Source organism: Callospermophilus lateralis, chromosome 19 (genome assembly GCF_048772815.1).
Source record: "Callospermophilus lateralis isolate mCalLat2 chromosome 19, mCalLat2.hap1, whole genome shotgun sequence".
NCBI classification, from domain to species: domain Eukaryota; kingdom Metazoa; phylum Chordata; class Mammalia; order Rodentia; family Sciuridae; genus Callospermophilus; species Callospermophilus lateralis.
In genome coordinates, this window is record NC_135323.1 from 6,125,266 (window position 1) to 6,152,566 (window position 27,301).

The following is a 27,301-nucleotide window of genomic DNA, read 5'->3' on the forward strand; positions in this document are numbered from 1 at the left end:
CGTGGGACGCCGGGGGGCGCATGCGCCAGCGCAAGGCTCTCCGTTGAGAAGGTGCCGCGGCGGCGCCCGAGGTAGGAGGAGCCGGCTTCGGGGCTGGGAGTCCGCGCTCGGGAGGAGGAAGGCCTCTCCCCTCGAGCCGTTCCCGCTCTTCTGCGGGCCGATCTGTACTCACCCGCCTCTGGCGGGCCTCCTGGCCTCGGCAGGGCCGCATTCGCGGCCCAGAGGCCGGAGCCGCGCCTGCTGCACCGGGGGCCGCTCGGAAGGAGGCGGGGCGGGAGGATGCGGCCAGCGATCGGGGTCCTTCTCTGGCCTTAGGGCTCTCAGGGCCCTTGGCATCTCTTCCCCAGACGGACCCCCAGCCCCTGCCTGTAGTGGCCGGGATGGGGAGGCGTCCCCCTGCCCCGACTCATTCATTCTTCCGGCGCCTGCTGGGAGCGCGCCCGCAGAGCGCCCTGTCCTGCCGGCCCCTGTCCGTTTGTCATCCGGCAGGTAGTGACTGCGCACCCACCGGGGACCGACCGCCTTGACACTCACCGACCGAGGCGTGGGGGCTCCTCACTGTGGCGTGTGGAATTTGGTCTAGCCGCCCCCACCCCAACAAGACGAAATCAGTTTGCTTTAGCCTGATGTTACTCGCTCTCCTGAACCGATCTTTGCTGCTCCCTGCAGACCTTCTCCCTACCACTTCCTTCACTTCGATTATATCAAACTCTCTGCAGTTCATGATCAACAAATGGTTGTTGAGCACCTTATTACAGCTCAGGTGCTGGATTAGCCAGAAAGAATTCATTGTGCCCTCTTTGAAGTGTTGAACTTAAGTTGGGGACAGATAAGTCAATGAATAAAAACATAAGAGTGATACTCTGGAACCACACTGCCTGAGTCTGATCTCTGCCTTGACACTTGAAAAGCTGTATGACTTGAGCTAGTTCCTTATTCAGCTTGTGCATAGGTCCTTGCTGTAAAGAAAAGATGACGGTTGATTTTCTTGTTTAGAGTTGTAAGGATTAAATGAGTTAAAGACTTGAAAAGCAATTGGAACAGTCTGGCACACAGTAAGCACTCAGTAAAGGTTTTTCATTGTATATGACTATAACCTTGATAAGTGCCATTTTGAAAACCATGTGTGACAATATATGGAGAGTGTTCACTTAAACATCAAAGGAAGCTGCTCTGAGGAGATAACATGGAAGATGAGACTCAGCCAGCCACCATACAAAGGAGATTCTGGGCAGCTTTATCTGCCCAGTTCTGGAAAACTAAATGATTAATTAGACTGGGCATTGGAGATTTTGTTGAATTCGAAATGAAGGACTTTGCCATCTGATAATTCAGTTTTGATTTTTGAACCACACTAAATAGTGTGCTGAAGTAAATAATAATGCCCTTTGGTTCAGCCTTTGCATATAAGCAGTATTCTGGTTCTCTGGGTTTGGAGAGCTCTTGTGGGCTGAGAAGGTAGAGAAGTGGCCTTTTCTCTGCTACATGTTTGGGGTTATATGCTTTTTCTTTTATGCAGCATTTATTCATGGAGCCCCAATCCATTAATAAATCTGGTAGTTTTAGGCCTGTGTAGGGAGATAGGTTCCCTAGGTTTGGGCTTACCCAATTTCTTTGGCAACTGTCCTTTGTAAGGTTCTCCAAATTTCAGTAAAAGCAAAGCTCTCCTAAGATGCACATATTTTTTCCTGCCTATGGAAGACTGCATTGGCAGGTTTCTAGATACCCTGATGTGTTGTGATGTCCTGTGGGATGATTATACTATGTTAATAAGGCCATACAGAGCATTTGTAGAATGTTATTACTCTGAAGACTTTTCCCACACCCTGCATGGTTTTTACCTTCCTGGAAGAAATGACATATGATGGTAATGTTTGTTGAATTACAGTTCTGTTTTTGGTTTTCCACAGATATGAAATCAAACCAACCCATGTGCTTCATTATCATGGAGATCTTGGAGATTCACCTGAGCATGGAGTTCATGTGTGTTTTATGTCAGAGGCCTCTGTTGGACAGCAGAATATTTTCTCAGCTGTGAACTTTAGCAGAAGGAAGCTTTAAATATGTGGTTTAACCATGGGCCCAATTTGAAGAAAGATATTTAAATCATTACGGAGAGGAAAACAATACTTTTTGCTCAGTTGTGCACTCTCCACGGGACTTGGTGAGGCGAGGAAGAAGCTGGCGGAGCTGAAAGTGTGACTGAAGCTGGGCTTGTAGGCAGCCTCTCTCTCTCTCTTACTGTGGAAATGCCCTCAGATCAGTCCTTACTCCCCTGAAGACCCCCCCCCCAAAGCCTTAAAACTCAAAACTGGTCAGATGATGGATGAGTCAGATGATGATTTTAAGGAACTCTGTGCCAACTTTTTCCAAAGGGTAAAAAAAAATGGGACCAAGGAAGTGTCAGGAGAAAAGAAGACCCAGAAGGCCTCAAACAGCACTCAGATCAGAAACAAACTGAAAAAAAACAAACAATCCACCACCAAGAGCAAAACACTTCCTGGCCCTGCAAGAAAGAAACCTAAATTAGGCAGCCAGGACCTTAGCACTAAAAAGCCAGAGGCAACCAAGTTGCAAGAAAATGAACAAGCTCTCTCTGTGAATGGGGAGGGAGGAGTGCTTGCTCCTGCTCTGAATCAGCCCAACCTCTGCGAAAGAGCACAGAGCATCCAGACAGGTAACCAGGCAAGAACCATGGCCACACCTTTCAGAGAGGACCACAGAAGTGATTTGCACTATCTCCAACCATGGGTTGAAAACTTTCTGAAAAAGGCCAAAGATAGTAATATTTTGATTTTGTGGGCCCTACAATCTGTTAGAACTGTCATTGACCCTCCCTATAGGTGGGATACGAATCTGAAGATTCAGCCAGCTTCATATAGCAAATATTTGAGGAAAAACAACTGCATCTGTACTGAGCAAGTACAGACTTTTTTTTCTTATTATTTGCTAAACAATACTGTGTAACAATTACCTAACACATTATATTAAGTGTCATAAGTCATCTAGATATGACTTAAAGGTCCTTTGCAAATATCGTACTATTTTATATAAGGGACTCAAACATCTGTACATTTTTATATTTGTAGGGGGTCCTGGAACCAGTTCCCTAGAGGGATCACTGTACCCAACTCTGATACTATAGTGTGAAAGCAGCCATAGACCGTATGGAAATCAGTGGGTGTGGCCATGTGCCAGTAAAACTTCATGTACAAAAACAGGCAGCCAGCCCCAGGCCCAGAGTTTGCCAACTTATAAACTGTAACTATAGAAAACATGAGCCCTTTGTGAATCTCCCATGCAGTTCTCTTTGGAGCCCTTTGCTCTTTGAGAATTGCTCATGAATGTTTACGTTACGTAGCTAACGGGAGTTACACAACCTGAAAATAATGCTGTGATTTTCTTGAATTCATTCCAGTGTGGGTAAGTTGGAATGGCCAGCCAATTTGTTTAGGTTACTGAGAAGGCTGAGGAAGTTGTGCTGAGTCTAGATCCCAGGAGCATCTTCAGGTCTTAACTCTTCTCCAAAGACCTTTAATTATTTTTTTCCTTTTCTCTTTGTTTAAGGTAGCCATTCTGTCCTGCTGCCCTCAGCACATTGAGGCCTGCCTCAGCATAAGTTCTGCATGCAGAACTGAAGGCCAGCCATGTGTGAATAATGCACCACAAGTCCTCTGAGCTACTGTTCTGTTTCTAAATTTTCCTTACCTTCACTTCCTGACCTGAAATAGCATTTTTCCCCCTAACATGGGCAGAAGCTCCTCTAAGGAGTGGTAGTCAAACCTTAGCTCAGAGACTGTAGACGGCAGCAGTAATGTTGCCTAGACACTCTTGGCCCTTCATGCTCCCTTTTGCGTATCTAATGAAAGCTCTTCATGGTTCCCAGAAAACCCTATGCCTGTAAAATTGACCCAGCTTCAGAGGGTTCATGGTCTCCACTGAAGGCCTTCTGTGGATTCCAAGTTAAAGGAGAATGGATCTAGAAAGAGAGAAACATTTGTCATTAATAATAAGTTTTATTGAAATATAATTCACTTCCTGTGAAATGTATTGGAATTTAATTCACTTATTAAAGTGTAGAGTTCAGTGGTATAATCAGAGTTGTGCCACCACCACTGCTACCTAATTTTAGAACATTTTTAAACACCTCAAAAATAGACCCCAAGCTCATCAGCAGTCACATCCCTCCTCCTGTCATTGCCACAAACAAGTTCCCAGCAAACAGTCTTGCTCACACTTGCAGGTCCAACCTAAACTGGTTGATAAAGTATCCCTTGGAACCTTGGGTCACTTGCCTCTGGTGGGGAAAGTCTTATTTCTCTAGTAGTACAGACACTGAATATTTTCTTCTGCCAGAGAATGCTCCCAGTGGTGACTCCCACCTTGCTCCAACCTGTTTGACAGCAGCTGTGCCAAGTCCCTCCAAACCCCGCACTGCAGAGCTGGTTCTCCAGAGGATGCAGCAGTTCAAGCGTGCAGACCCTGAGCGTTTGAGGCATGCTTCAGGAGAGTGCTCCGTGGAAGCCGCACTGGAAGAGAACAGCCCACAAAGTCCTCAAGAGGAGATGGTGGCAGGAAACGGTATGAGAAGCATGTTCTTCTTCCAAGCAGAAATAAGTTATAGTACTGGAGTACGGGGGCAGAAAGGAACCAGTGTTCATTCCATTTCTGTTGTAGGCAGGCTCTCTGCCTATTGTTTAAACTTTTCCAGCCAAAGGATGAAGGGTCCCTTGGTCATTTCAATTGGCTTCCTTGACAAAAGTACCTTTTTTAAAAAAAATTTTTTATTTTGACATTTCATTATATAAGTCTTTGCTTACAGAAAAGTTTTTTAAAACACAACAAATTGATAAAAAATTACAGTGAATTCTCTATACCTTTATATAGATTCAACAATATGTTAACATTTTGCCACATATATACCCTTTTTTTTAGTTTTTCAGATCTTAATTGGTTTTGTTTGTGATTCTAGAATTGGCCAGTAGTCCCAAAGTTGGTGCAGAATGTTCCTGTTGTATGTTTCTTTAAAAATGTATATTTTTATATTATTTGAAAATGTTATAGACATTATGATACTTCACTGCTGGATTCTCCTGCATAACCACACCACCAACGTCCATCTGATTCCACAATTAAACTTATATGCAGTTCATAGTCCTATTTCCCAGTTGCTTCAGGCTGTCTCTCATAACTGTTTTTTCCTAGTGAGGACTCAGTATAAGTAATACACTTTGTATTGTTATAGCTCTGTGGTATCTTAAGGTCATATTCTAGACTAGTGCCCTGGTTTTATTTATTTATTTATTTATTAGGTGTAGATGGACACAACACAATGTCTTTATTTTTATGTGGTGCTGAGGATCGAACCCGGGTCCCGCCCATGCTAGGCGAGCGCTCTACCGCTGAGTCACAATTCCAGCCCCAAGTGCCCTGGTTTTTATTTGTATTTTGTTTTGTTTTGTTTTAACACTAACTTTCCTAGGAGTCCAGGCTAATTGTCCTATGAGATCTCCCACTTTCTGGATGTGTTTGATTCTTTCCTCTGGTGTCATTTCATGCCTTCTGCTGGTGCTTGGGTTGTGGTGCACTGTGGGTGGGTCGGGCTCCACTGGCCCAGGTTAAACACTGTGAAGCCACACTGCACAGTGCTGTGTGCTTTGTATTGCGCCACTGCAAGTGTGTCAGTGTTGTAGTGTCAGATGGTCCTCTTTATCGCCTAAAAAGCATGGATCCTCTGATAAGTACATAACAACAGGAAAAGAAGTACAAAGAAACCATTGTGATAGAACTACAGCTAATAAATACAGATTGGTAATATATTTCCTGATTTCACCTAAGAGCATGAGGATTCTTGGGCTGCCACAAAGGTCTACAGCATGTGAGTTGATGTCCTACAGAGGCATTGATCCTTGTGACACAAGTGGGGGACAGAGGAGTCACTCAGCAATTGCCTAAGCCTGGCACCTGCTATACATTTGACTCAGTTGTTTGCCAGGTGTTTTCACATTATGCCCAACTAAGATTCAGGAAGGGATAGACCTTCCTTGCCCCCAGTACTGGTGATTGAACCCAGGGCACTCTGTCACTGAGCTATGTCCCCAGATACCCCCTTTTCTTATTTTTTAAGTTTTGGGACTGGTTCTCACTAAGTTACCAAGTCAAATCTTGAACTTGAGCTCTTTCTGCCTCAGTCTTCCTAGGTGTTGGGTTTACAGGTATGTGCTACTGTGCCTGGCTCCACCTCTTTATTTAAAAAAAAAAAGAAAAGAAAGGGAGGGCTGCCCGGCATGGTGGGCATACCTGTAATCCCAGCGGTTCGGGAGGCTGAGACAGGAGGATGGCAAGTTCAAAGCCAGCCTCGGCAAAAGTGAGGTGCTAAGCAACTCAGTGAGACCCTGTCTCTCAATAAAATTCAAAATAGGGCTGGGGATGTGGCTCAGTGATTAAATGCCCCTGAGTTCAATCCCCAGTACCAAAAATAATAATAAAAAAAAAAGGGAAGGTACCTGGGAGCAAGCTTGGTGGTAGAACATGTGCTTGGCATGGGTGAGACCCTAGGTTTGGATCCCAGCACCACAGGAAGAAAGGAAAACAGGATGCCAATGAAGGGGTGCTGCTGCTTCCTGGTTTTGTGGCTGCAGTGATAGGCCACAGTGATGCTCAGCTCCAGTAATATCAGATGGGCCACTTGGCAGCCATTTCAGGGTCAGAATCAGTTCCTCCTTTGGTCTAATTCTAAGTTGGAGACTCTGCCTTTAACCACTGAAGGCCTTTTACTTTGCTGTGGTTTTTCTGTCATGGGCACCTGTTCTGCTGGACTAGGAAAACCTAGTTCTGCTGGACTAGGAGCCATGTGACCCTGTAGTGCCCGAGGTGCAGGATTTAGTGGAAGATGAAGGACAGCTTCTGCAGGACTACTCAGAGTGGCCTGGACCACTCACATCACCCATCTGGTGGCTATTAGAGATGCAAAGTCCCAGGTGCCACCTGGACCTCCTGAATCTGAGCCTGCATCTTAACAAGCCTCGCAGGTGGTTCGTGTGCATACTGGACTTTGGGAGAGCTGTTCCAGGAGTGTCCCCGTGCCCAGTCTCAGTGGGCCGCACCCCCATCACCAAGCCTGCACAGTGGTGCTGGGTTCTGGTTTCTTCATGTTCTGTGAGAGGCATAGACATGGCAGAGTCTGGTGGTGGCCCTGTCCTCATGGATCTTGGTTGCTTCTCCACAGGGTATGAGCCCAGGCTCCCTGCCACAGACAATGATGCTGCTGTGGCCTTGGCCTTGCAGCAGGAGTTTGGAAGGGAAGCAGCATCTGCGCACAATGGTAGCCTAGAGGAGAATGGGTTGTTCTTCTGCCAAATGTGTCAGAAGAACCTCTCAGCCATGAACGTGACCCGGAGGGAGCAGCACGTGAACAGGTAGAAACAACACAGACCGTCCTGTCTCCCACCTAAACGACCCAAGTGGGGAACAGCCCACTCCAGAGGGAATTGAGACTAGCACCTGGGTGTCATCACCATGCCCTGCCACCTAACAACTCTATTGGGATATAATCACATATCATACTTTTCACCCATTTAAAGGGCACAATTCCAGCTGGGTGTGGTGGCACATACCCCTGATCCCAGCTACTTGGGAGGCTGAGGCAGGGAGATCACAAGTTTGAGGCCAGCTTAGGCAAATTAGCAACACCCTTATCCCCAAATAAAAATAGAAAGGGCGGGGGATACAGCTCAGTGCTTATCTAGCACTTCTGAGACCCTGGGTTCTATTCTCAGTGCCACAAGAAAATAAAAGTGTACAATCCTGAGGCTTTTGTTACATCCACACAGTTGTGCGGCTGTCACCAGTATCAATTGTGGGTTACTTTCATCACCCCAAAGAAGTCTCTACCCCATTGCCCCTCCGTCACTCCCCTGGAAACCACAGATCGTGGTTTGTGGGTTTGCTCACTCTGGACACTACATAGATGTAAAGTCAGGCATTACTTGGTCCTTTTGTTTTCCTCCTTCACTTACATGTTTTCATGTGTTCTTTCCTTTAACATAATGTTTTCAAAGGTCATCTGTGTGGTGCATGTATCAGTGTGTCATTCCTTTTCATGGCTGAGTAACAGCCGTTGTATGGAGCCACCACATATTTATCCTTTCATCCCATATTTATCTTTTCATCCCTGTATGTTTCCCACCTCGTGGGTTTTGTGAATAGAGTTGCTCTGATTGAGGTTTCATGTATTTGTTTGAACACCTGTTTTCAGTTCTTCAGGGCTTGTGCTTGGGAGTGGAGTTGCTGGATCCCAAGGTAACTCTGTTGGGTCTCTCCTTACTTTCTTTAGCCACTTTTCTAATAGATGTCTAAATTTAGTTTCTGGAGCCAACTGCCGGGGAGATGAGGAGACTGTGGGGGACTGGCTTTGGGGACATGCCTAGACCACAGCACATCCATGTTGACATGAACCAGCATTTGCTGCCTTCTATGTTCCTGGGTAGGCTGGCTCTCCCCTATTTACTGTTTTCCTTCAGGTGCTTGGATGAGGCTGAAAAGGCACTAAAACCTTCCATACCTCAGATCCCTGAGTGCCCGATTTGTGGCAAACCGTTTCTCAGCTCCAAGAGCAGAATCAGTCACCTGAAGCAGTGTGCAGTGAAGATGGAGGTGGGCCCCCAGCTCCTGCTGCAGGCCGCGCGGCTGCAGACAGCTCAGTTGGAGGCAGGCGGCAGTCTTCCTGTACCCAGGTGAGACAGATGAAGAAAAAAGGAGCCAAATGATAGTGTTGATAATGTGGTTTGTACTTTTTTTTGGGGGGGGGGTAGTTGTAGATGGACAGAATGCTTTTATCTATTTTTTTTTGTTTGTTTGTTTGTTGTTTTTTTAATGTGGTGCAAAGGATCAAAACCCAGTGCCTCAAACAGGTTAGCTCTGCTCATACTGCCCTGGGGCTCAGGACACCCAAGTTGATCCCAACTTTAGAGGGAACAAAGGCACTGTGGACCTCAGACTATTTTAGGTTTGGGACTTCTTTTCTTTGACAGCTAGTAGGAGTATAGGGAAGACGAAGGTTGGGGACTGTTTATACCACTGTCTTGCCTGTGGGTCATGGGCAGCTGGGCTTGGTCAAGCTGAGATTGCAGAGGCAGAAGGGTTCTCTTAGCTGAGAAGCCCATTTATATTTAGACATCCACACTAGATTATAGGATGAGCAGCCTGAGGCTTGTGAATAGACTGTCTCACCCATTGCTTGCCAATCAGATTAAATGTCTGCTTCTAAAATTCTCCCAAGTAGTGAAACTAGACATATGTGGGTCCTAGAAGGCAGGTTGAATAGAAAGCTACAGGAATTGGATACCCTTGAGGGGTCTTTGAACTCACCCTCCTGAGGCCAAGCCTGGACATGTGGCTCTCTGGCAGGCTCGCTGGCCTAGGTGCCTATATTGACTGGGCACCCAGCCCCTGAGCTCCTCACTTGCTTTCCTGGAGCTCAGGCCCTGCTGCCCTCATAGGAGCAAGCTGGCCCCTTTCCCTTTGGCAGTTATGGTTCCTAGGAAGCTGGAGCTGAGTCCTAACTAGGCTTGCTTTGATCTTCCAAGGCCACCCCTGGGAATCTCCAGCCTTCCTCACCCAGCAAGAACACAGCATTTGCAAAAGCCAGGGCAGGCAGGTTCCCTCCAGCCAGAGACCCCTCCACACTAACTGCCAATGTCAGCGGTGCTGCACTGGCTGAGGCTGCTCACTGTTGACGGAAAGGAGGCCCTTCCTTTAGGCCTGGGGTAGAGACATTGCCCTGGAGCCCCTGAAGGAAGGGCTGCTTTGGAGCCACCTGAAGTTTCAATGCAAATCTAGGGAGCCAGCTCAGAGCCATCAAGTGTTGACTACACCAGAAGGTTTGGACACAACTAGGGTTTACAGGGACCACCAATGGCTTTGTCTGTCTGCTAAGAACCCAACTGAACAGTCATAGAAAGGGCCCAGATCCTTCTGTGTCCCACCCATGCTGAACTTTTGGCTAGGATTGCGTGAGCTCAGGAGGAACAGAATCAGCACAGTGGAATCTGAGGTGACTGATGGCATATCAATCCTTTTCCTGTCACCCCTAAAAGGGAAGAGGCCCAGGCTTTGGGGATGCCCTCACCAGCCTTTCTCTGTGCCTTTTAGCTCCGGCAGTCACACTAGGGGTTTGAAACGGAAAGGAGCCACCAATAAGAAGGAGCCACAGAAGAGGCGGAAAGTTAGCAAGCCCAGCATGCCATCCGAGGACCTGCTGGTGGCCATGGCTCTGTCCCGATCTGAGATAGAGCAGTGTCCAGCTGTGCCTGCACTCATACTAGAAAACGCTTTTTCTGAGAGAATGAGACCAGGAGCAGGTATGAGTGGCTGGGAGCAGGGCCCCCGGGAGATCTCGCTGCTGTGCCATGACTAAGTTCCTCTTAGTGGGGGCTTCCAGACAAGGAGATAGATCCATCACTGACTGAGACACTTCTGTTTATCTCTAGAGAAAAAGAGTCGCAAGAAGAAACCCTTGGCATCCCCCCCACAGTTGTTAGTTCAGGATTCTGAGACCACAGGTAGACAGATTGAGGACCGCGTGGCCCAGCTGCTTTCAGAGGAAGTTGAGCTGTCCAGCACGCCACCACTTCCTGCCAGCAGGATTTTCAAGGAAGAATGGGAAGAGGCAGGCTGGCATCTACAGCTGCCTGAAGGAAAGAGGAACTTTCTGTGGGAGGGAAGTGCCCTGACTGGGGCCTGGGCTGTGGAGTCCTTTTACACCATGGGCCTGGTACCTCCCATCGTGCCCCAGCAGCCAGCCAAGGTGAGCCTGTCCCTCCTAGCACATGGACAGGAAATAGAAGGGGAGAAAGCCAAAGGGGCACCAGCTGTCACTCATTTCTCCTTCTAGCAACTAAGTGGTTCTCTTGATAAGAAAGGAAGGACTTTGGCTCCAAAAATTAGCGTGCCCTCCACCCCCAGGGGGACTAGTAAAGTCTTTCCTTAGAGGATCCTCCTGTAGGAGGTCCTCAGTCAACACTCACTGCATGCAGCCATTTAGATGACATTAGGCCCCCTTCCAGCCCAGGGATGGACTGCAGACATGGATGCCATGGCCCAGCCGGGCCATGACAGAGCCCAGGATACAGGGATAGGAGAAAGCCTCCCAGGACTGCTCCTGGTTGTGACTGGCCACCCTCAGAACAGCCCTTTTCCTGCTATGCAGTTTTAGGTCCAGCCATGTGGCGGGGAGGTGACTGCTGCAGTGCGTGACAGTGATCAAACTGCTGTTTTCCACCTTCTTGCAGGATCCCAGGCAGGAACCTGAGCTACCACTGGTGCTGTGGGAGCAGCCAGAGCCAAGCGTGCAAAAGTCACCTGCTCTCCACGGCAGCCACCCTGCAGGCCTTGGCCCCAGGAACCCGTTGCTCTCTGCCAGCCAGAGGGAGCACCAAGCCCTGCAGGACCTCATGGACCTGGCGGAGGAGGGGCTGAGTGGCAGCCCATGGCCCTGCAGTGGAGTTGCAGGTGAGCCCTGGGTGGGGTTTTGGGCCAGCCCTACCTGATGTGGCTGGCCAGGCTAGACTGAGCTGTGAGGTAGCTCAGACCTGAGGCTCATCCCAGCTCAACGTGAGGGTCAGGCCTTGGGTGTTTTCCTTAGAGGGAAATGTGATGTAGGACACTTCTGTCTGTCACAGTTTTGCAAGAAGTTCAACCAAAGACTGAGCCATCCTCGCTAACTTTGTCTGTTTTACTGTCTTTTTACCTCCCCCTCAGGAAGGTGGTGAGAATAGTCTTGGGGGGGTGTGCTTTAAGTGCAGGTGGCCTTGGCTGGCAGTTTGCCAGGGCACTGCTGGTGCAGCCCAGCCTAAGGTGGTGCTGCCTGCTTGGTGGTTGATGTTGCCAGGAAGTGATGTTCTAATGAGTGACTCCTTCTCTCAGGGATAGATTCGGTGCCCAGCAGCCTTCCACTGACTGGCTTTGTCCTGCCATTCAAGGAGAAGCCTCCTGAAAGAGGTGACCACACTTCGGTAAGGATGGGCTTCTGTGCCACAGGCCAGGCTTTTGGCTCTGCTCCAGCTCCATGGTCTTGGCGACTGGTGCTCGAATACTGGTCTCTGCTTCCCAGATGACTGACACCCTGACTGGCCCTTGAATGGAGCCATCAGAGAGCCCACCTGCCCTCCTGAGTCCCCTCCTGGTGCTTCTGTCCCTTCATCCTTGGATGCTGTGGGTTACCTCAGCACCAAAGCCTTGGAGCCTCTCTGTCCTGGGAGCCCAGTGGGACTGCTGACTGCAGCTTTCTCATCCTGGCATCTGCTCACATGCTCGTTTCCTTCATTGTGTAGGGACTTGCTGTGACCCTTCTGTGTGTGGGTCCTGGGCTCCAACTAATGGTCCAGTGTCCCATGTTGTTGGCAGAGAGCATTAGAAGTTGGGTACTTTTTTTTTTTTTTACACCTTTACTTATTTATCTATCTATCTATCTATTTACTTATTTATTTAAATTTTTATTCTTTAGTTGTAGTTGGACACAATACCCTCATTTGTTTTTTATGTGGTGCTGAGGATTGAACCCAGGGCCCCGCGCTTGCCAGGCGAGCGCGCTACACTAAGCCACAACGCCAGCCCCTATTTATTTATTTTTATGTGGTGCTGAGGATCGATGTCTTGCACATGCTAGGCAAGCGCTCTACCATTGAGCCACAACCCCAGCCCCAGAAGTTGGGTACTTTTTAGAGTGGACATCATCCCAGGAGACCCAGCACCTCATGCCATGGGCCAGCCTGGTGATGTCACCACGTATAGTCAGGAAATGGCAGGTCCCCGAGCACCTTGAGCTCAGGGTTCTGGTCTGCTACATCAGGCTGCTCTGAGGACTTGGGTGTGACAGCATGTGCACACACAATCCCAGAGGCTGTGAGGACATCTTATCATAATCCACTTGCAGGTCCCTCCCGTTGTGGATCAGGGAGCACAGTATGCTAGGGAACCTGAGACAGAAGTAGTGTTTTGCTCCTCTGGATCACTGAGGGCTTTAAGGTAACCCAGAGGTGGTGCAGGCATGTTCTAGAAAGGAGAGCAAGCGTCCTGGCTCAGCCCACCCTAGCGCCCCCGCTGTTGGGGCCCTCAAGGCCCAGTTAGAAAAGCTAGGATTCCTCCTTTTCTTCTTCTGCAGGTCTCCCTGGGGCTGTTGGCTGCTGACTTCAGTGCCATGGTCAATAACCCACACCTGAGTGACGTCCAGTTCCAGATGGACAGTGGGGAGGTGCTTTATGCCCACAAGTTTGTGCTTTATGCCCGATGTCCACTTCTCATTCAGTATGTAAGTATGCAGGGCAGTGGCCAGCATGTACCTCTCACCCTCCCTTGCCACCTTTCTCCGACCGGGTCCTCTCTTATGTCTCATGCAGCCTTTTCCCTTCCTCACTCCTCGTCTCACCCCACACTGCTGTCCTGTCGCAGAGCAGGCTTCCTGATGGTTGCCAGCAGGGTCTGCTTCTGTGGTTCTGTGGAGAAGGGAGGACTGCAGAGCTGGGAAATGTCAATTTTTTTTTTTTTTTTTGTACTCGGAATTGAACCCAGGGGCAACATCCCACTGAGCAACATCCTCAGTCCCTTTTTGTATTTTTTTTTAGTACTTTTTTTTTTTTAGTTATAGATGAACACAATATCTTTATTTATTTATTTTTATATAGTGCTGAGTTTTAAATCCAGTGCCTCACACATGCAAGACAAGTGATCTATCACTGATCCAACCCCAGTCCCCCTTTTGTATTTTAATAGAGACAGGGTCTTGCTGAGTTGCTATAGACCTTGCTAAGTTGCTGAGGCTGGCTTTGAACTCACAATCCTTCTGCCTCAATCTCCCGGGCTTCTGGGATCACAGGCGTGTACCACTGCAACTAGCCAGATTTTCAATTCCTTATTTTCCCCTCAGAATTTTTCCCTTTTTCCTCCATTTGTACTCTTTTAAAAAAGTCTTACATCAGTCTCTTTAAGATTGAGTTGCTGTTCAGACATCTTCTAACTTATAGGAATCCAAGAAATTAGTCTGTGTCAGAAAACTCTAGACCCTGTCAAAGGAAAATGAACTAGCTCCTTAAACATCCACCCATAATGTGACTTTGAAAATAAGAACTGTTATATCCCAAGCCAGGAATGGTGGCACCCAGTGGCTTGGGAGGCTGAGGCAGAAGGATTGAAAGTTCAAGGCCAATCTTAGCAATTTATCAAGATCCTGTCACAAAATAGAAAATAGAAAGGGCTAGGGATGTGACTCGGTGGTTAAGCACCCCTGAGTTCAATCCCTGGTACAAAAAAAATAAAGAGAAATGTTATAGCCCATCCTCCAGAGTTGTGGCCAACTAAATGCACAGCAAAGGCCCAGGCTCAAGACACACGGACATCTGGACAATCTGCTCACTCCAAGTCACAACTGTCCAGTCAATTAACCTTCTGTATTTTGTTTTATTTTCAGGTGAACAATGAAGGCTTCTCTGCTGTAGAAGATGGTGATGTGACCCAGCGTGTCCTACTGAGCAACGTGAGCTTCGAGGCTGCCTGTGCATTCCTGCACTATCTCTACACTGCAGATGCTAGCCTGCCTCCGTGCCTGGTCCCTGCCCTGAGCTCCTTGGCCCTCAGGTTGGGACTGTTCCTTCCACAGCTTCGCAGTCTTTGAGTCAGTGGTGAGGGCTGGCAGACTAACAGCTCAGGGGAAGATTGTACTGCAAGAATGTCAGGGCTGAGGCTGTCAAAACTTGGAGTCCTAGCCAGGTCTGTTAGTACACCTATTGTCCTAGTGGCTCAGGAGGCTGAAGCAGGAGGATCACAAATTCAAAGCCATCCTCAGCAACTTAGTGAGGCCCTAAGCAACTTACTAAGACCTTATCTCTTAATAAAACATAAAAAGGGCTGGGGATGTGGCTCAGTAGTTAAGCATGCCTGGGTTCAATCCCCATTACTCCCTTCCCCCCAAAAACTTTGAAAGTCCAATTTTAATCCCAAGTTTATGACCAGTGACAACTCTGAATAGAGTATGGTAGTTGAAAATTGGGATGCCAAGCCCTGGATAGGGAGGATTCTGCCAGGCCACAAGCATGGTGAGAGGCTGGCCTGCGGCCTCAGCATCCCCACACTGCAGCCTCTTGATCATCCCCTGTGAGCTCAGCAGCAGCAGCAGGCATCCTGCCTCCCAGCCACCTCAAGGGCCTTGGGGGTGAAGCCTTGCTCCTCCCAGGCTGCCCCATTCCTCAGTGCCTGTGAAGGAACAGCTCAGCCCCCGTGTTTAAGAGGCAATGCTGAGTCCCAGAGCCTCGGGGCAGTGGCTGACTGGCCTGCTCTGGTCTGTCTCTGACTGACTGTCCCAGGGGCCTCTCAGGGCAGCCTGCACTGTGCAGATTTGCAGCCCTGCCAACCCCTCCATCCCGTACTCTGTCTACACACCCCTGTGTTTGTAGCAGCCCAGTAAATGTGGTAGGTCTCTGGTTCCTAGAGCTAGTGGCTGGGGTGTCCTGGGCAGGAGAGTGGGCGCCATCTTAGGAGAGTGGGGAAGGCCACAGCCGAATCCCTTGGCTGCTCCTCCTCCTGAAGACAGCTTGGGCCACCACCCTAGTGGTGGTGACACAGTACTTCCTGTTGCAGGTTTGGTGTGAATGACCTCGTTCACCTGTGTGAGCAGGTGCCTGTCCTGATGGACTCCGAGGGCGAACAGCAGGAGAAGGAAGATGAGAACTGTGACAGCAGAGTGGAGAGTCTCCAAGAGCTCTTGAGGGCAGTGTGGGCGGATGAGGAGGAGGAGGAAGCAGAGAGCCACCAAGAAGACAGAGTGCAGGTCAATGAAGCAGAGATGGAAGAAATTTATGAATTTGCAGCTACTCAGCGAAAGCTACTCCAGTGGGAGAGAGAAGCAGACACAGAGGAAGACAGTGACTACCCCAGGGAGGACAGTCCAGTGGCTGGGCCTGTGCTGGGAAGGGTCCAGAGTGACGAACAGTTAGAAAAGCAAGAACAATCGGAGTTGTCTGGGCCTGGCAAAGAGGAGGCCTCGGCCACCTGGGGAAACGCACCACATTCCCTTCCGCTGCTCCCGGGCCTGCGTTCAGTCAGCACAGGGGAGGCAGAGACCCACGAGCAAGAGGTGCCAACAGGGGCACCTGGCCCGAGCCCCTCTGGGGGCTGCCAGGCAGGGGGAAAAGAAGGTTTCCTTTTGCATCCAGTCAAGATCCACAATCACCAACAGGCCTGTTCATCAACTCAAGGATCTGAACTGTCCCAAATAATGAGCAGCCCTGAGGAGCAGAGTGGCACTGTCAGGGAGAGGCAGGTGGAGATGGCCTGTCCTCTGGCTCCACAGCAGATATCCCTGCCACACCCGTGCTACCTCCTGTCACAGCCCCCCGGTGGTGCTTCCCGGGTGGCCTCCCCAGGCTCACTGTCCCCACTTGTACCTTTAAGGCAGAAGAGGGACAATAGTTTTCTCACTTCACTCTCAGAGCCAGGTCACTGGAAAGGCAAAGGATGTAGTTCCATGTTAGAAGGCAAAACCAAGGGTGTCCCGATTTCTCCAGAAAAATCTTCACCCATTGACCTGACCCAGTCACAGCCTGACCACTTGAGTACCAGCTCCCAGGACCTCCCATCCCACTTGAGCAAAGAGAATGAGATTATCCTTTTACTGGATTCAGATGAAGAGTTGGAACTGGAACAGACCAAAACAAAGTCCATTTCTAATGATCTCCCAGAGGAAAGGAAAGTTCTAGAATTCAGCCCCAGGTCCTCTGAACTATTTTCAGTCATTGATGTTGATGCAGATCAGGAATGTTGCAGCCCACTGAAGGAAGGAGCTGGGATACAGCGGGAGGAAGAAGAGGGAGAGCTGGAAAATCAGGATGCATTGGGCCGTGGAATGGTCCCCTGGCTGTTGTGTGACCAGGAGAGCAGCCTCCACGAGGACAGCACAGACACCTCATGGCTGGTGCCTGCCACCCCACTGGCCAGTAAAAGCCGTGACTGCTCATCACAAACCCAGATAACAAGCCTTGTCCCCAGGACTCCAGGGGACAAGACGGGTCAGCACATGCCCAATGCCGCCTCAGAAAACAGGGCCGCTCAGGAAGCTGCACAGTCTTCAGTGATCATGCCCCAGATGTCACCTGTCACCCCAGGAGCCTCTGACAGTGGAAGGCAGGTCTACAGAAGCCCTTCCGGTCCCCGCCCCAGGTACTGCTCACTTTCCTCTCCACGTGCACAGCAGCCGGGTATAGGAGGCCTCACCGATGTCACCAGCAGGTTCCAGAAACTCTCACCACTGGGGCCATTCCTGCTGAATCAGGCTGCAGCAAGCGAAGTGGTGGAAGTTGGGGACAGTGAAGATGAGCAGGAAATGGCCTCCCATCAGGGAAACAGCAGTCCACTGCAGGATAGTGACCCCTCAGTTCCAGTGGATGACTGTTGTTGGCATGTTGAGCCCCTCTCACCAATTCCAATTGACCACTTGAACCTCGAACGGACTGGCCCCCTGAGCACCAGCAGTCCCAGCGGACGGGCCCATGGGGCTCTAGACAGCAGTGACTGCCACTCCCCAGGACTCCCCAGCACCACTCCAGTTGGAGGAAGCTGTGCTGCCCGTAGAGAACCTCAGCAGCAGTCCCCACAGGCCGGCTCCTCAGGGAGCAGCTTCCTGAACACAGCTCTGTGGGACAACTGGGATGGGGAAGAGCAGAAGTCTCCAGAGGCTTCGCCTGTGGCCCAGACACCAAGTGCCCACCGAGCTCAGCGGTCAGAAGGGCCAGAGACACCAAGTGAGTGGCCATGAGGTGGGGAGGGATCTTGTCTTGTAGGCTGTTTGACCCCGCAGGGGTGTGGAGAGCAGTAATGGGACGGGGCTGATGATGCTGAAGGCATGCTCACCTGGGGGGGTGAGCTCACCTTGGGGGCCTTCCTTCCATTGCCTACAGACCGTTTCCACAGTGCTGGGAAGCTGGCAGGCTGTCGAGCTCATTCTCCGTGGCCAGTTGGACAGCGTTCCTAAGCTGACCTGGATCTCACTAGTGCTCACCTGGGAACTTGTACCAGCTGGGCGTGGTGGTGCAGGCTTGTAATCCCAGTGGCTCGGGAAGCTGAAGCAGGGTGATCACAAGTTCAAAGCCAGCCTCAGCAAAAGCCAGGCACTAAACAACTCAGTGAGACCTATCTCTAAAATATAAAATAGGGCTGGGGATGTGGCTCAGTGGTTAAATGCTTCTGGTTCAATCCCCAGTACCCATTAAAAAAAAAAAAAAAAAGCTTTGTACCTTACGAACTCCCCTCCAGAGCCCTGGACCAGCATCCCCAGAGGTGGCAGCTCCCAGCAGCAAACATCACAATTGCAATTCCACACTCACCGGTGTGTCCACAGTCCTCCAGGACAGGGACTCAGATAGCTGCTTATGGCACATCAGCAGCACTAGTGTTGATAGACGGTGTAAGTTACCCAGATGTCCCTCTACTGACGAACGGGCAAGCAGAATGTGCTTTATCCACACTGTAGAAGGTTCAACCATAAAAAAACACGACAGTGTGGATGAACCTTGAAAACGTTATGCTAAGTGATGGAAGCCAGACAGCAAAGACCACATGGTTTATGATTTCGTTTTCTATGAAATACCTAGAAATCCAGAGCGATAGAATGAAGACCAGCAGATGCTTGGAGCCAAGGGATGGGTGACTACTTACTGGGTACAGGGTTTCCCTCTGGGGTGATGCAGATGTTTTGGAACCAGATAGAGGGTGGCTGCCCAACACTGAATATAGTGACACATTTTTAATGTGAATTCCATTCTCGTTAGACAAAAGAGGAGCTAGGGGCAACTCGGAGCACATGCTTAGTATGCATGAGGTCCTGGTTCGAGCCCGAGTGGGTCCTGGTGCGGTGGCGTCTGGTGGTGTACGCCTATAATCCCAGCGGCTTGGGAGGCCAAGGCAGAAGGACTGCAAGTTCAAAGCCAGCCTCAGCAATTTAGCAAGGTCTTGAGACGGTCTCAAATGGAAAATAAAAAGAGCTGGGGACATAACTCAGTGGTAAAGTGCCCCTGGGTTTAATCCCCTGGACTTGAGGAAAAAAAAAAAAAAGGAATGGGGAGACTGTGAGCCCCCCTGCTCTTCCTCACCCCCTCTGGGAAGTGGGGCTCATCTCAGACACCCTAGGAGGCTCAAAGCCTCGGCTCCCAGCCAGGCACTTTGAGTGAAGGGAGGAAGGGCCTGCTGAATTGAGACGTGACGGACACAGCACGCAGCACTGCAGCCTGGTGCTTCCTTCTCTCCAAGATCCCAGATCAGTCAGGCCATTGATGGTGCTTACCCTTCAGTGGTTTCAGAGTTGCTGAGAGCTTGTTAAAATGCATGTGTCACTGGGGCTGGGGTTGTGGGTCAGCAGTAGAGCGCTCCCCTAGGACATGTGAAAGACCTGGGTTTGATTCTTAGCACCACATAAAAATAAATAAAGAAAATAAAGGTATTGTGTCCAGCTACCAATATATATATATATATATATATATATATATATATATATATATTTTTTTTTTTTTTTTTTTTTTTTTTTTTTTTTCCTTAAATGCATGTGTCACCAGTTACACACCTTTAATCCCAGCCACTCAGGAGGCTGAGGCAGGAGGCTCACAAGTTCAAAGCCAGCCTCTGCCAAAGGTGAGGTGCTAAGTAACTCAATGAGACCCTATCTCTAAATAAAATACAAAATAGGGCTGGGAATGCGGCTCAATGATTGAGTGCTCCTGAATTCAATCCCTGGTCCAAAAAAAAAAAAAAAGTGCATGTGCCATTTTAACATGCCAGAGCTTCTGCTTCAGAAGGCTCCTGGGGACTCAGAATTTGCATTTCTTACCAGTTCCCAGAGTGGTGCTATGAGAACTTTTGCAGCAGCTTGAGACCTGGACACCTCAGTTGGAATCTGAGGGAGGCTCAGAGACAAACTCTGAAACCATAAGAGGCAGAGCCTCGGAGAGGCCCTGTGGCCACAGAAGGATGAGAGGGAGAGTCTGCGTGGCCCTCATTTGTCTCTCTTTTTAAAAGCAATGGCTTTATTGAGATACAATTTATATGGTATAAAATTCACCCTCTTAAAATGTACTGTTGGGTAGTTTGCAGCAGTCACCGTGCTGTGCAGCCGCCCCGTGGTACAGTTCCAGAGGTTCTCACCGCCTCAGAGCCAAAGCCCATCAGCAGCCACCTTGCCAGCCCTGCAGCTGCTCATCCACTTTCTGTCCCTTTGAATTGACTGCTCTGCACACTTCATATAGAGTGCCCCTAGGTTCAATCCCTGGTACCCTCCAAAAAAGAAAAAAGTGCAAGACTGTTTGCCAAAGCGGCTGCTCCATTTTCCATCCTTCTCAACCAGCTGCTGTGAGGGTTGTGATTTCCCCTGCCTTTGCCAGCACTCACTGCTGTGTCATTTCATCCAGCCTGGTGGGTTCCCAGTGGCATCTCATTGTGGTTTTGGTTTGTATATTCTTGATGGCTCACAATGCCGAGTGTCTTTTCATGTGCTTCTTAGACATTCATATATCTTTGGAGAATCGCCAGCTCAGATTCTTTGCCTGGTTTTTTTGTTTGTTTGGTTTTGTTTTAGGTGCTGGGGATTTTGAGGAACCAGGGCCTTGCACATGCTAGGCAGGTGCTGTACCACTGAGCCACATCAAGCACTTTATATATATATATATATATATATATATATATATATATATATATATATATATAAAGACAGCAGAATGCATTACAATTCTTATTACATATAATATCTCTGGTTGTATACACAGTATATTCACATCGATTCGTGTCTTCATATACATCAAGCACTTTTTGAGACCGGATTTAAGTTGCCTAGGCTAGCCTCAAACTCCTGCTTCACCCTCCCAAGTAGCTGGGATTACAGGCATACCCCATTGTGCCCAGGTTTTTGCTCATTTTTAATTATTTGTCTTTATTGTTGAATTATTAAAAAGTACTAATGTCTAAGCCTGTCAGTGCTGCCCATTATCAGAAGCCAGCACTGTATCAGGTGTTGGGCTGTTGGGTTGAGCAGCCCCAGGGGCCCAGTTCCTGGGCATCAGCACTATAGAAGGTTGTGCTCTAGGCTGCTTTCCAGCGGGAAGATGTGACTCCAAACAAGGGTGGGTATTTCTGCTCTCATGGGGCCAAGTGCTGCTTGGAGTCTTTGAGAGATGTATTTCTCTTGGTGACACTTGCAGAACTGGAAGTGGTCACAGATCCACATCTCAGACTGAGATTTTTGCTTCTCCTGTTTTACCCAGAAGGTGTTAATCAGAAGAAGAACTTGCCCCCCAAAGTGCCCATAACTCCAATGCCAAGGTATTCCATCATGGAGACCCCGTTGCTGAAGAAAGAGCTGGACAGGTTGGTGGTGCTCTTGAAAGCTTGCTTGCATGTAGTCTTTTCCCTCCTGCACATTACCAAGCTCAGCAAGACTGGGAGTGAAACTGTCCAACAGGTGGCCTTTCAGATCTGATGGGCACTGCTGGGCCAGGACAGGGAAGAAGTTGTGCCATCAGCTCTGCAGGAAGTGTGTGGCTCTTGGGGTGGGGTGAACGGCCTGGGACTATCTGCATACTGCTCCCAGATTACATGAGCCCAAAAGAAGACAACCAATGAGACTCCTTTGTGTCACCATAAGGAAACAGGTCTCCATGCTCCACAGGGTGAGTGGCATCTGGGAAACTCGCTGCAGAGCACTATAGGAATGCCCTCGTGGGTATTGTGCAGCATAAGCTTCCTTGATGCATGAGTGTTCTTGGAGGACAGGTGTCTCCAGTGTCAGTCCCATTGAAACGTTCCTTGAATCCGTTGGTGTTTGCTCTGTGCTGACATGGAACAGCTTGGAGTGTGTAGGCAGGCTGCAGAGCTGTGTCAAAGTTTACCTGTTTCCCCATCCAGGTTTGGAGTCCGCCCTCTCCCTAAACGCCAGATGATTTTGAAACTGAAGGAGATTTTCCAGTACACTCACCAGACCCTGGAGTCTGATTCTGAGGATGAGATCCAGTCCTCACAAGTGCCACTGGAGGCACCTTGCAGCCAGACCCTGACCACTGAGACCTATAGGCCTTCACGGGCAGGCCACACCCAGTCCAAGGCCACTACAGGTCCTAGGACCCAAAGGTCCAAAGGTCCCACTAAGGCCAAGGGCCCCCGACATCCAAAGCACCAGCCTGGTGAAAGCATTCCGCACCCAAGGAAGTCAGCAGCTAAGGAGCCATCTCCAGGCCCTGATGGTGACGCTCAGCTCCCAGCCTCCCAGGAATCCGTGGCCACCTATGTGGACGGCAGTGACAGCTCCTTCAGCTCACAGAGGTAACTGGATGGAAGTAACAAGGCTGCCTCATGTGTCCTCTGACTAGCAGGGCTGAGGGTGGGCTCAGCGCGGCCTGATGGTGATGTTCAGAAGCCCGTTGTCTTGGGCTTGAACTGTAGGAAGCCCGTGTGGCAGACCTTTTCTTGCCCACACGCCCAGAGTTTATGGCTTACGGGGGATCCAGCTCAGGCAGCCCAGCTGTGGGGTACCATCAGGAGATCCTGCCACCCTGGGGGGTGGTCATCTCTGCCATGCCATGCCCCACAGGGACACAGAAACACACTTCTTCCCTTAGAGGGGCTTCTGGCCCCAGGCTAGAGAGGAAGGGCACTCCAAAACATCATGTGTTCTTTTCAGTTCTTCCTCCTGTGAGTTTGGAGCCACCTTTGAGTCTGCAGGTGAAGACGCGGAGGGTGAGGAGGCGGTCAGTGCATCACAGGCAGCCGTCCAGGCAGTGGACACAGAGGAGGCTGTGAGACGCTACATCCACTCCACACCAGCCCTATACCGGAAGGTGCTGACGTACCAGCCCCTTGAGCTGGCAGAGCTGCAGGCCGAACTGAAGCAGAATGGCATCCGCGTGGCCACAGGCAAGCTGCTGGACGTCCTGGACGCCCACTGCATCACCTTCACCACCGCTGCAGCCCGGAAGGAGAAGCTCAAGCAGAAGGGGCGACGGCGTGTGGGCAGGAAGAGAGGGGAGTGGGATTGACAGGGCCCTGCCCCGTCCCCACTGCCAGTGGCCTATGGCATCTGTGCCCAGCACCAGTCACCCACTCTGGCCATCTCCAGGAGGGCCTGGGTACCCAGGATCAGATGTCCACAGGCATGCCTGGGCCTCAGGACATCAGCCCACCTGCCTCCTCCTGACCTGCTTCTGCTGCAGTAGCTGGAGCATGGTGCCCACTTAGTTAGGGTCCTGTGAGAGGGTCATAGTGCCTGTCAGGCCCTGCCAGTCTGTTCCAGAGGGGCAGTAAACCACCCCAGCTGGCCAAGGGAAGGCCATTTCTGCCCCTTCTGCCACTCGGTGTCCTTTAGGTCCAGGCAGACTGCCCCATGAGTGTGTCCCAAGGTGTCTGTCAGGTCCAGCTTGCCCCAGCTGGCCAGCCTGTCTTCCTTCTCTGCACTCAGACGAATCCCAGTCACCACCAGCAGACCCTGGCATCTGCAGGCTGCCTGCGCCACCATGCCTCAGGGGCAACTTCTGGCACAGCTGCCCAGACTTGTCATTGTCACCAGCAGTCTCCAAACTGAACAGTACACAGGGCCCGGCACACCCCTGCAGACCCCTGTTTGTTAGTGGGTTCCGTCCATGGGTGGAAGCTGCCTCTGGCCTGGGAGTAGTGTGGAGCGCCGGCGTAGCTGGAGGGGAGCAGAGCTTGGGCCTCCACATCCTGTGAATGACCTCGTCTGTCAAATTCAGCACAGTTGGTTTTATATGATGTGCAATAAACATAAAAAAGACTAAAAGCCAAATGCTATGCCCTGGAAAAATTTGCAGGAGCTTGAGCCCCAGCCCCTGCTGCCCACCTGAGGTGGCAGAGACTTCTTTGTGCCTGTTCTCTTGGGTTCCAGGCCATCGTCTCCCCTTTTTCTGGTTTCTGGATAACAGATACAGGTGCTCACTTGTCCCCACACTGAAGGGAGCCCTCACTGGCTGTGCTCAGGAGGCCTGGGCACTGTGCCCAGCCTTATCTGGGGGTTATTTCAGGAGCGGGGTGCTTAGACCTGCCAGTCAACCTGCCTTTGTACAGTCAATCACTGCCTTGGCCTGTACACTGGGCCCTGGCTGCATCCTGTCCTGCCTAGTACAAAAGGCAGCCCCTGGCCTGTCCCCTGCCTAGCATGGGGGTCAGGGATCCGTGGCCTGGAGTGACATCAGGGACAGCTTCCTGGAAGAGGGATTTGTGAACTGGGCATTAGGGGCAGATAGCACTTAGGAGAAAATGGGGCTTCATAAATATGTAGTGTGTGTGCTGGTGGCCACCAGAAGGAGGGACCCCAACCTGGCTTACGTTGCTGTGGCACCCAGAAACAGTAACTGAGGAGGAGGTTGCTGCTTCCAGAAGGGGAGGGGTAGTGTGGGCCGCTGCCGTCAAGGAACAGTGCAGATGGAGGGGCCTAGTTACTGAGCTGAAAATGGTGGTGAGGGGCTGCTTCAAGCCCAAGTCAGGGAGCATCCCCTCCAAAGGCTTCCTGTCCCTGACAGGAAAAAAAGCCCTGAGCCCCTGCAGAATGTTCGCTGGATTGCCTGAATCTTGATGCAATGTGACCAGACTGCCACACCTGCCCACTTCCTGTGGCCTTGGTCCTGGCCACAGCCTGCGTTCATCCACTCAGAGGAGAACAGTCAGAGGAGAACCACTGGCCCAAGCAACGAGGCTCACAGGGAAGGGCCCTGGGCTCCGCAGGCAGGATGTCTCATGCGGCTGCTGAGTGGACAGAAAGCCCCAGACCACTAAAGACTCAGGAGCCTCTTCATCCCCCATCCATCCCCAACCCCCAGGAACCAGAATGCCCCGCCAAGTTAACTGCCAAGAACAGGGATCAGCTCTGTGTAGGTTGAAGGACATGCCTGTGAGCTGGGGTGTAGCTCTGGGAGGCTCCTCGAGATCATTTCCTCTCCTGTGTGCTCAGCATCTGTCCGCAGGAACCTAGGAAGGAGGCAGAGTGAGCCTCTGTGTCCTCCTCATGTGACAGACCCAAGGCCCTGTGGTTTCCAGCATCCTGTAGGCGGCTTGGCTTCAGCTTTTGCTGCACCCCAGGGCCTAGGCACAGCCACCAGTTCTGGGTTCTGCCTGCCTGGAGGCTCACAGGGCTTCTGGGGGCCCAAAGTCGCATCCTCTCAGCACCAGGCACATCCCTGGGTGCTCAGAAAGCACTACTGGAAACGAGCGGGGGAGGCAGATGGAGGGTGTCGTGAAACCCAGTTCCCCCTCCATCACCTGGAGAACCAGCGGAGAACTGGTGCGTGCCCTGCCCCCGCGACAAGCTGCTGTGTGCACCTGACTCACTGCTCTGCGCCACAGCCATTGCTGGCTCCAGCTTGCTTCCTGAGGAAATGCATCCCCAAGGCCCCCATCCTTCACCTTGTCACCGACTTCCCTCGGTGTCCACGGTGTCCACGTGTTAAGTGGCTGGCTCCCTGTCAGAGGAGGATGTTCCGCATCTTTCCTTTTTGTAAGTTTTCTCAGGATGTTCACTCTGGGCCACATTCCTCCCTCCCACGCCCTTCCCTGCCGGGATCCACCACCTGGGGGGTCTGCCTGCAGGCCTGGGTGATCCCTGCCATGAACAGCCACATTCTGCAGTTTCAAGGTGCAGGGGACCTGGCGTCAGGGGCTCCTGAACTCACAGATATTGTGGGGTCCAGCTAGTCTGAAAGTGTCTGTGGAGTGACAGAAGGGGGAGAGAAAGGGAGGATTCACCACAGGTGGGAGGAGTCCAGCCCCAGAGGTCTTGGCACCCAGTCACTGACCTTCCCCACCACCTGCCATCTGTTGATGGCCTGTCTCCCTTTTTGGCGGGAGGAAGGGACATGAGGACAGCTTTGACACTGTACCACTTTCTGCCAAGCACAGTCTGCAGGGATACTTGGTCCCAGAATCGAGGCTCCAGTGTCACTCCCTGCTCTTAGACTTGTGGGGTGATGACAAAGCGAGGTGAGCCCGAGGCAAACCCAGCTCATTGATCTGTGTGAGACTGTTGGCTTTTGAAATCAGACAGGAAGGAAGGCCGAGGTGGAGCCTGGCGGCACAGGAAGAGGTGAGCAGCCAGGGCCGTAGTGACAGGTGACGGCACGCATTAAGCTTCCCGGATCCCTCTGACCAGGCTTCCTCAGCCTCGGACAGAGCCCAAGGACTCAGATAGCCTGCCACAGGGATACCCAGGGCCTCCCACTGCTGCCCAGCACTGGGGCAGGGCAAAGCCCAGTGGCAAGGAGATGGAGTTCCCTGGCTCCCCGTTCTTGTCATCTCTGGAGCAGCAGCTTGGCCCAGGAGGTAAGCAGAGTCCAGGCCACCTCAGTGAGGGACAGACGAGGCGGGGAGGTGGGGCAGCTAGCAGGAAGGATGGTAACTTTTCATTCTTTTTTTTTTTTATGTACTGAGGATTGAACCCAGGGGTGGTCTACCATTGAGCTACATCCCCAACACTTTTTATGTTTTACTTTAAGACAGGGTCTTGCTAAGTGGCTGAGGCTGGCCTTGAACTTGTAATTCTCCTGTCTCCCCTCCCAAGTCACTGGGATTATAGGTATAGCCACTGTGCTTTCCTGGAATGGTGACTTTTAAGGACTGAGTTACTCTGGGCATAGAGGAGTCTCCAGTTAATTTTCCCCTGAGTGATAGGAGCTGCTGAGGCCAGACTAGTTTCAAAGTGTGAAATAAACAAACATGCCCAAGGGACAGGCCCAGGGGAGGAAGCCCAGTCCCCACAGGTACCAATGAAGGGTGGGAAAGGTAGGAGGCAGCGGAGCACCCTGCAGGCTGTGCTGCTGAAAGCTGTGCTGTCCCTCCTCCCCCAGATGAGGACCCTAAGCAGGTCCACCTGCTCTCTATGCTTCAGCTCCCAACCTGCAAATGGAGGTAACACCATCAGCACCTTCCCTAAGGGTCATGAGGTCAAGGGAGGAGGTGCCCAGTGGCTCTGGGTGTAGCTCATTGCTCCTGCCCCATAAATGCTGTGCTTGTGTTGGTGTGCAGCCTCTGGGCCTCTCCCAGCTGCACCCTCAGGGAAATCGACACTTGGCATTCTGAGATACATACCCATTGAGGGCCTTCTTTGGAACAGTGCTGCCAAGCTGGGCTAGGTGGGTGCTGGCCATGCTGGAGTATTGGCTGTCAGGCCCACCCAATTGGACAGGCTCCTGGGTCCCAGGTCCTGAGTCTCTTCCCAGTTCCCTCTCTGGAGCCGTGTGCTTCCCACAGCCTGGAGCTCAGCTTTGACCATCCC

General features: G+C 50.9%; 1 protein-coding gene across 4 annotated transcripts; it reads left to right on the forward strand.

Moving 5' to 3' along the window:
* On the forward strand, positions 1-23,283 carry Slx4 (SLX4 structure-specific endonuclease subunit). Of its 4 annotated transcripts, none has more exons than XM_076840622.1 (15): positions 1-71; positions 1,911-2,677; positions 4,357-4,581; positions 7,229-7,418; positions 8,523-8,735; positions 10,153-10,361; positions 10,491-10,807; positions 11,292-11,511; positions 11,926-12,014; positions 13,163-13,309; positions 14,465-14,631; positions 15,631-17,789; positions 21,294-21,396; positions 21,934-22,347; positions 22,706-23,283. In XM_076840622.1, the coding sequence occupies exons 2-15, from the start codon at positions 2,320-2,322 to the stop codon at positions 23,058-23,060; spliced, it is 5,166 nt and encodes a 1,721-aa protein (XP_076696737.1). In that variant the 5' UTR covers positions 1-71; positions 1,911-2,319; the 3' UTR covers positions 23,061-23,283. The 4 variants fall into 4 exon arrangements, with proteins under 4 accessions (XP_076696737.1, XP_076696739.1, XP_076696740.1 ...); XM_076840624.1 differs by having other exon boundaries at positions 21,297-21,396; XM_076840625.1 differs by having other exon boundaries at positions 4,408-4,581.
* Positions 23,284-27,301: the final 4,018 nt, after the last annotated feature.

Coding starts and splice junctions, on each gene's coding strand:
- Slx4 (XM_076840622.1), top strand. CDS start 2,320: ATGATGGATGAGTCAGATGATGATTTTAAGGAACTCTGTGCCAACTTT. Junction 8,736..10,152: donor GGCAGTCTTCCTGTACCCAG/GTGAGACAGATG, acceptor TGTGCCTTTTAG/CTCCGGCAGTCACACTAGGG. Junction 13,310..14,464: donor GTCCACTTCTCATTCAGTAT/GTAAGTATGCAG, acceptor TTTTATTTTCAG/GTGAACAATGAAGGCTTCTC.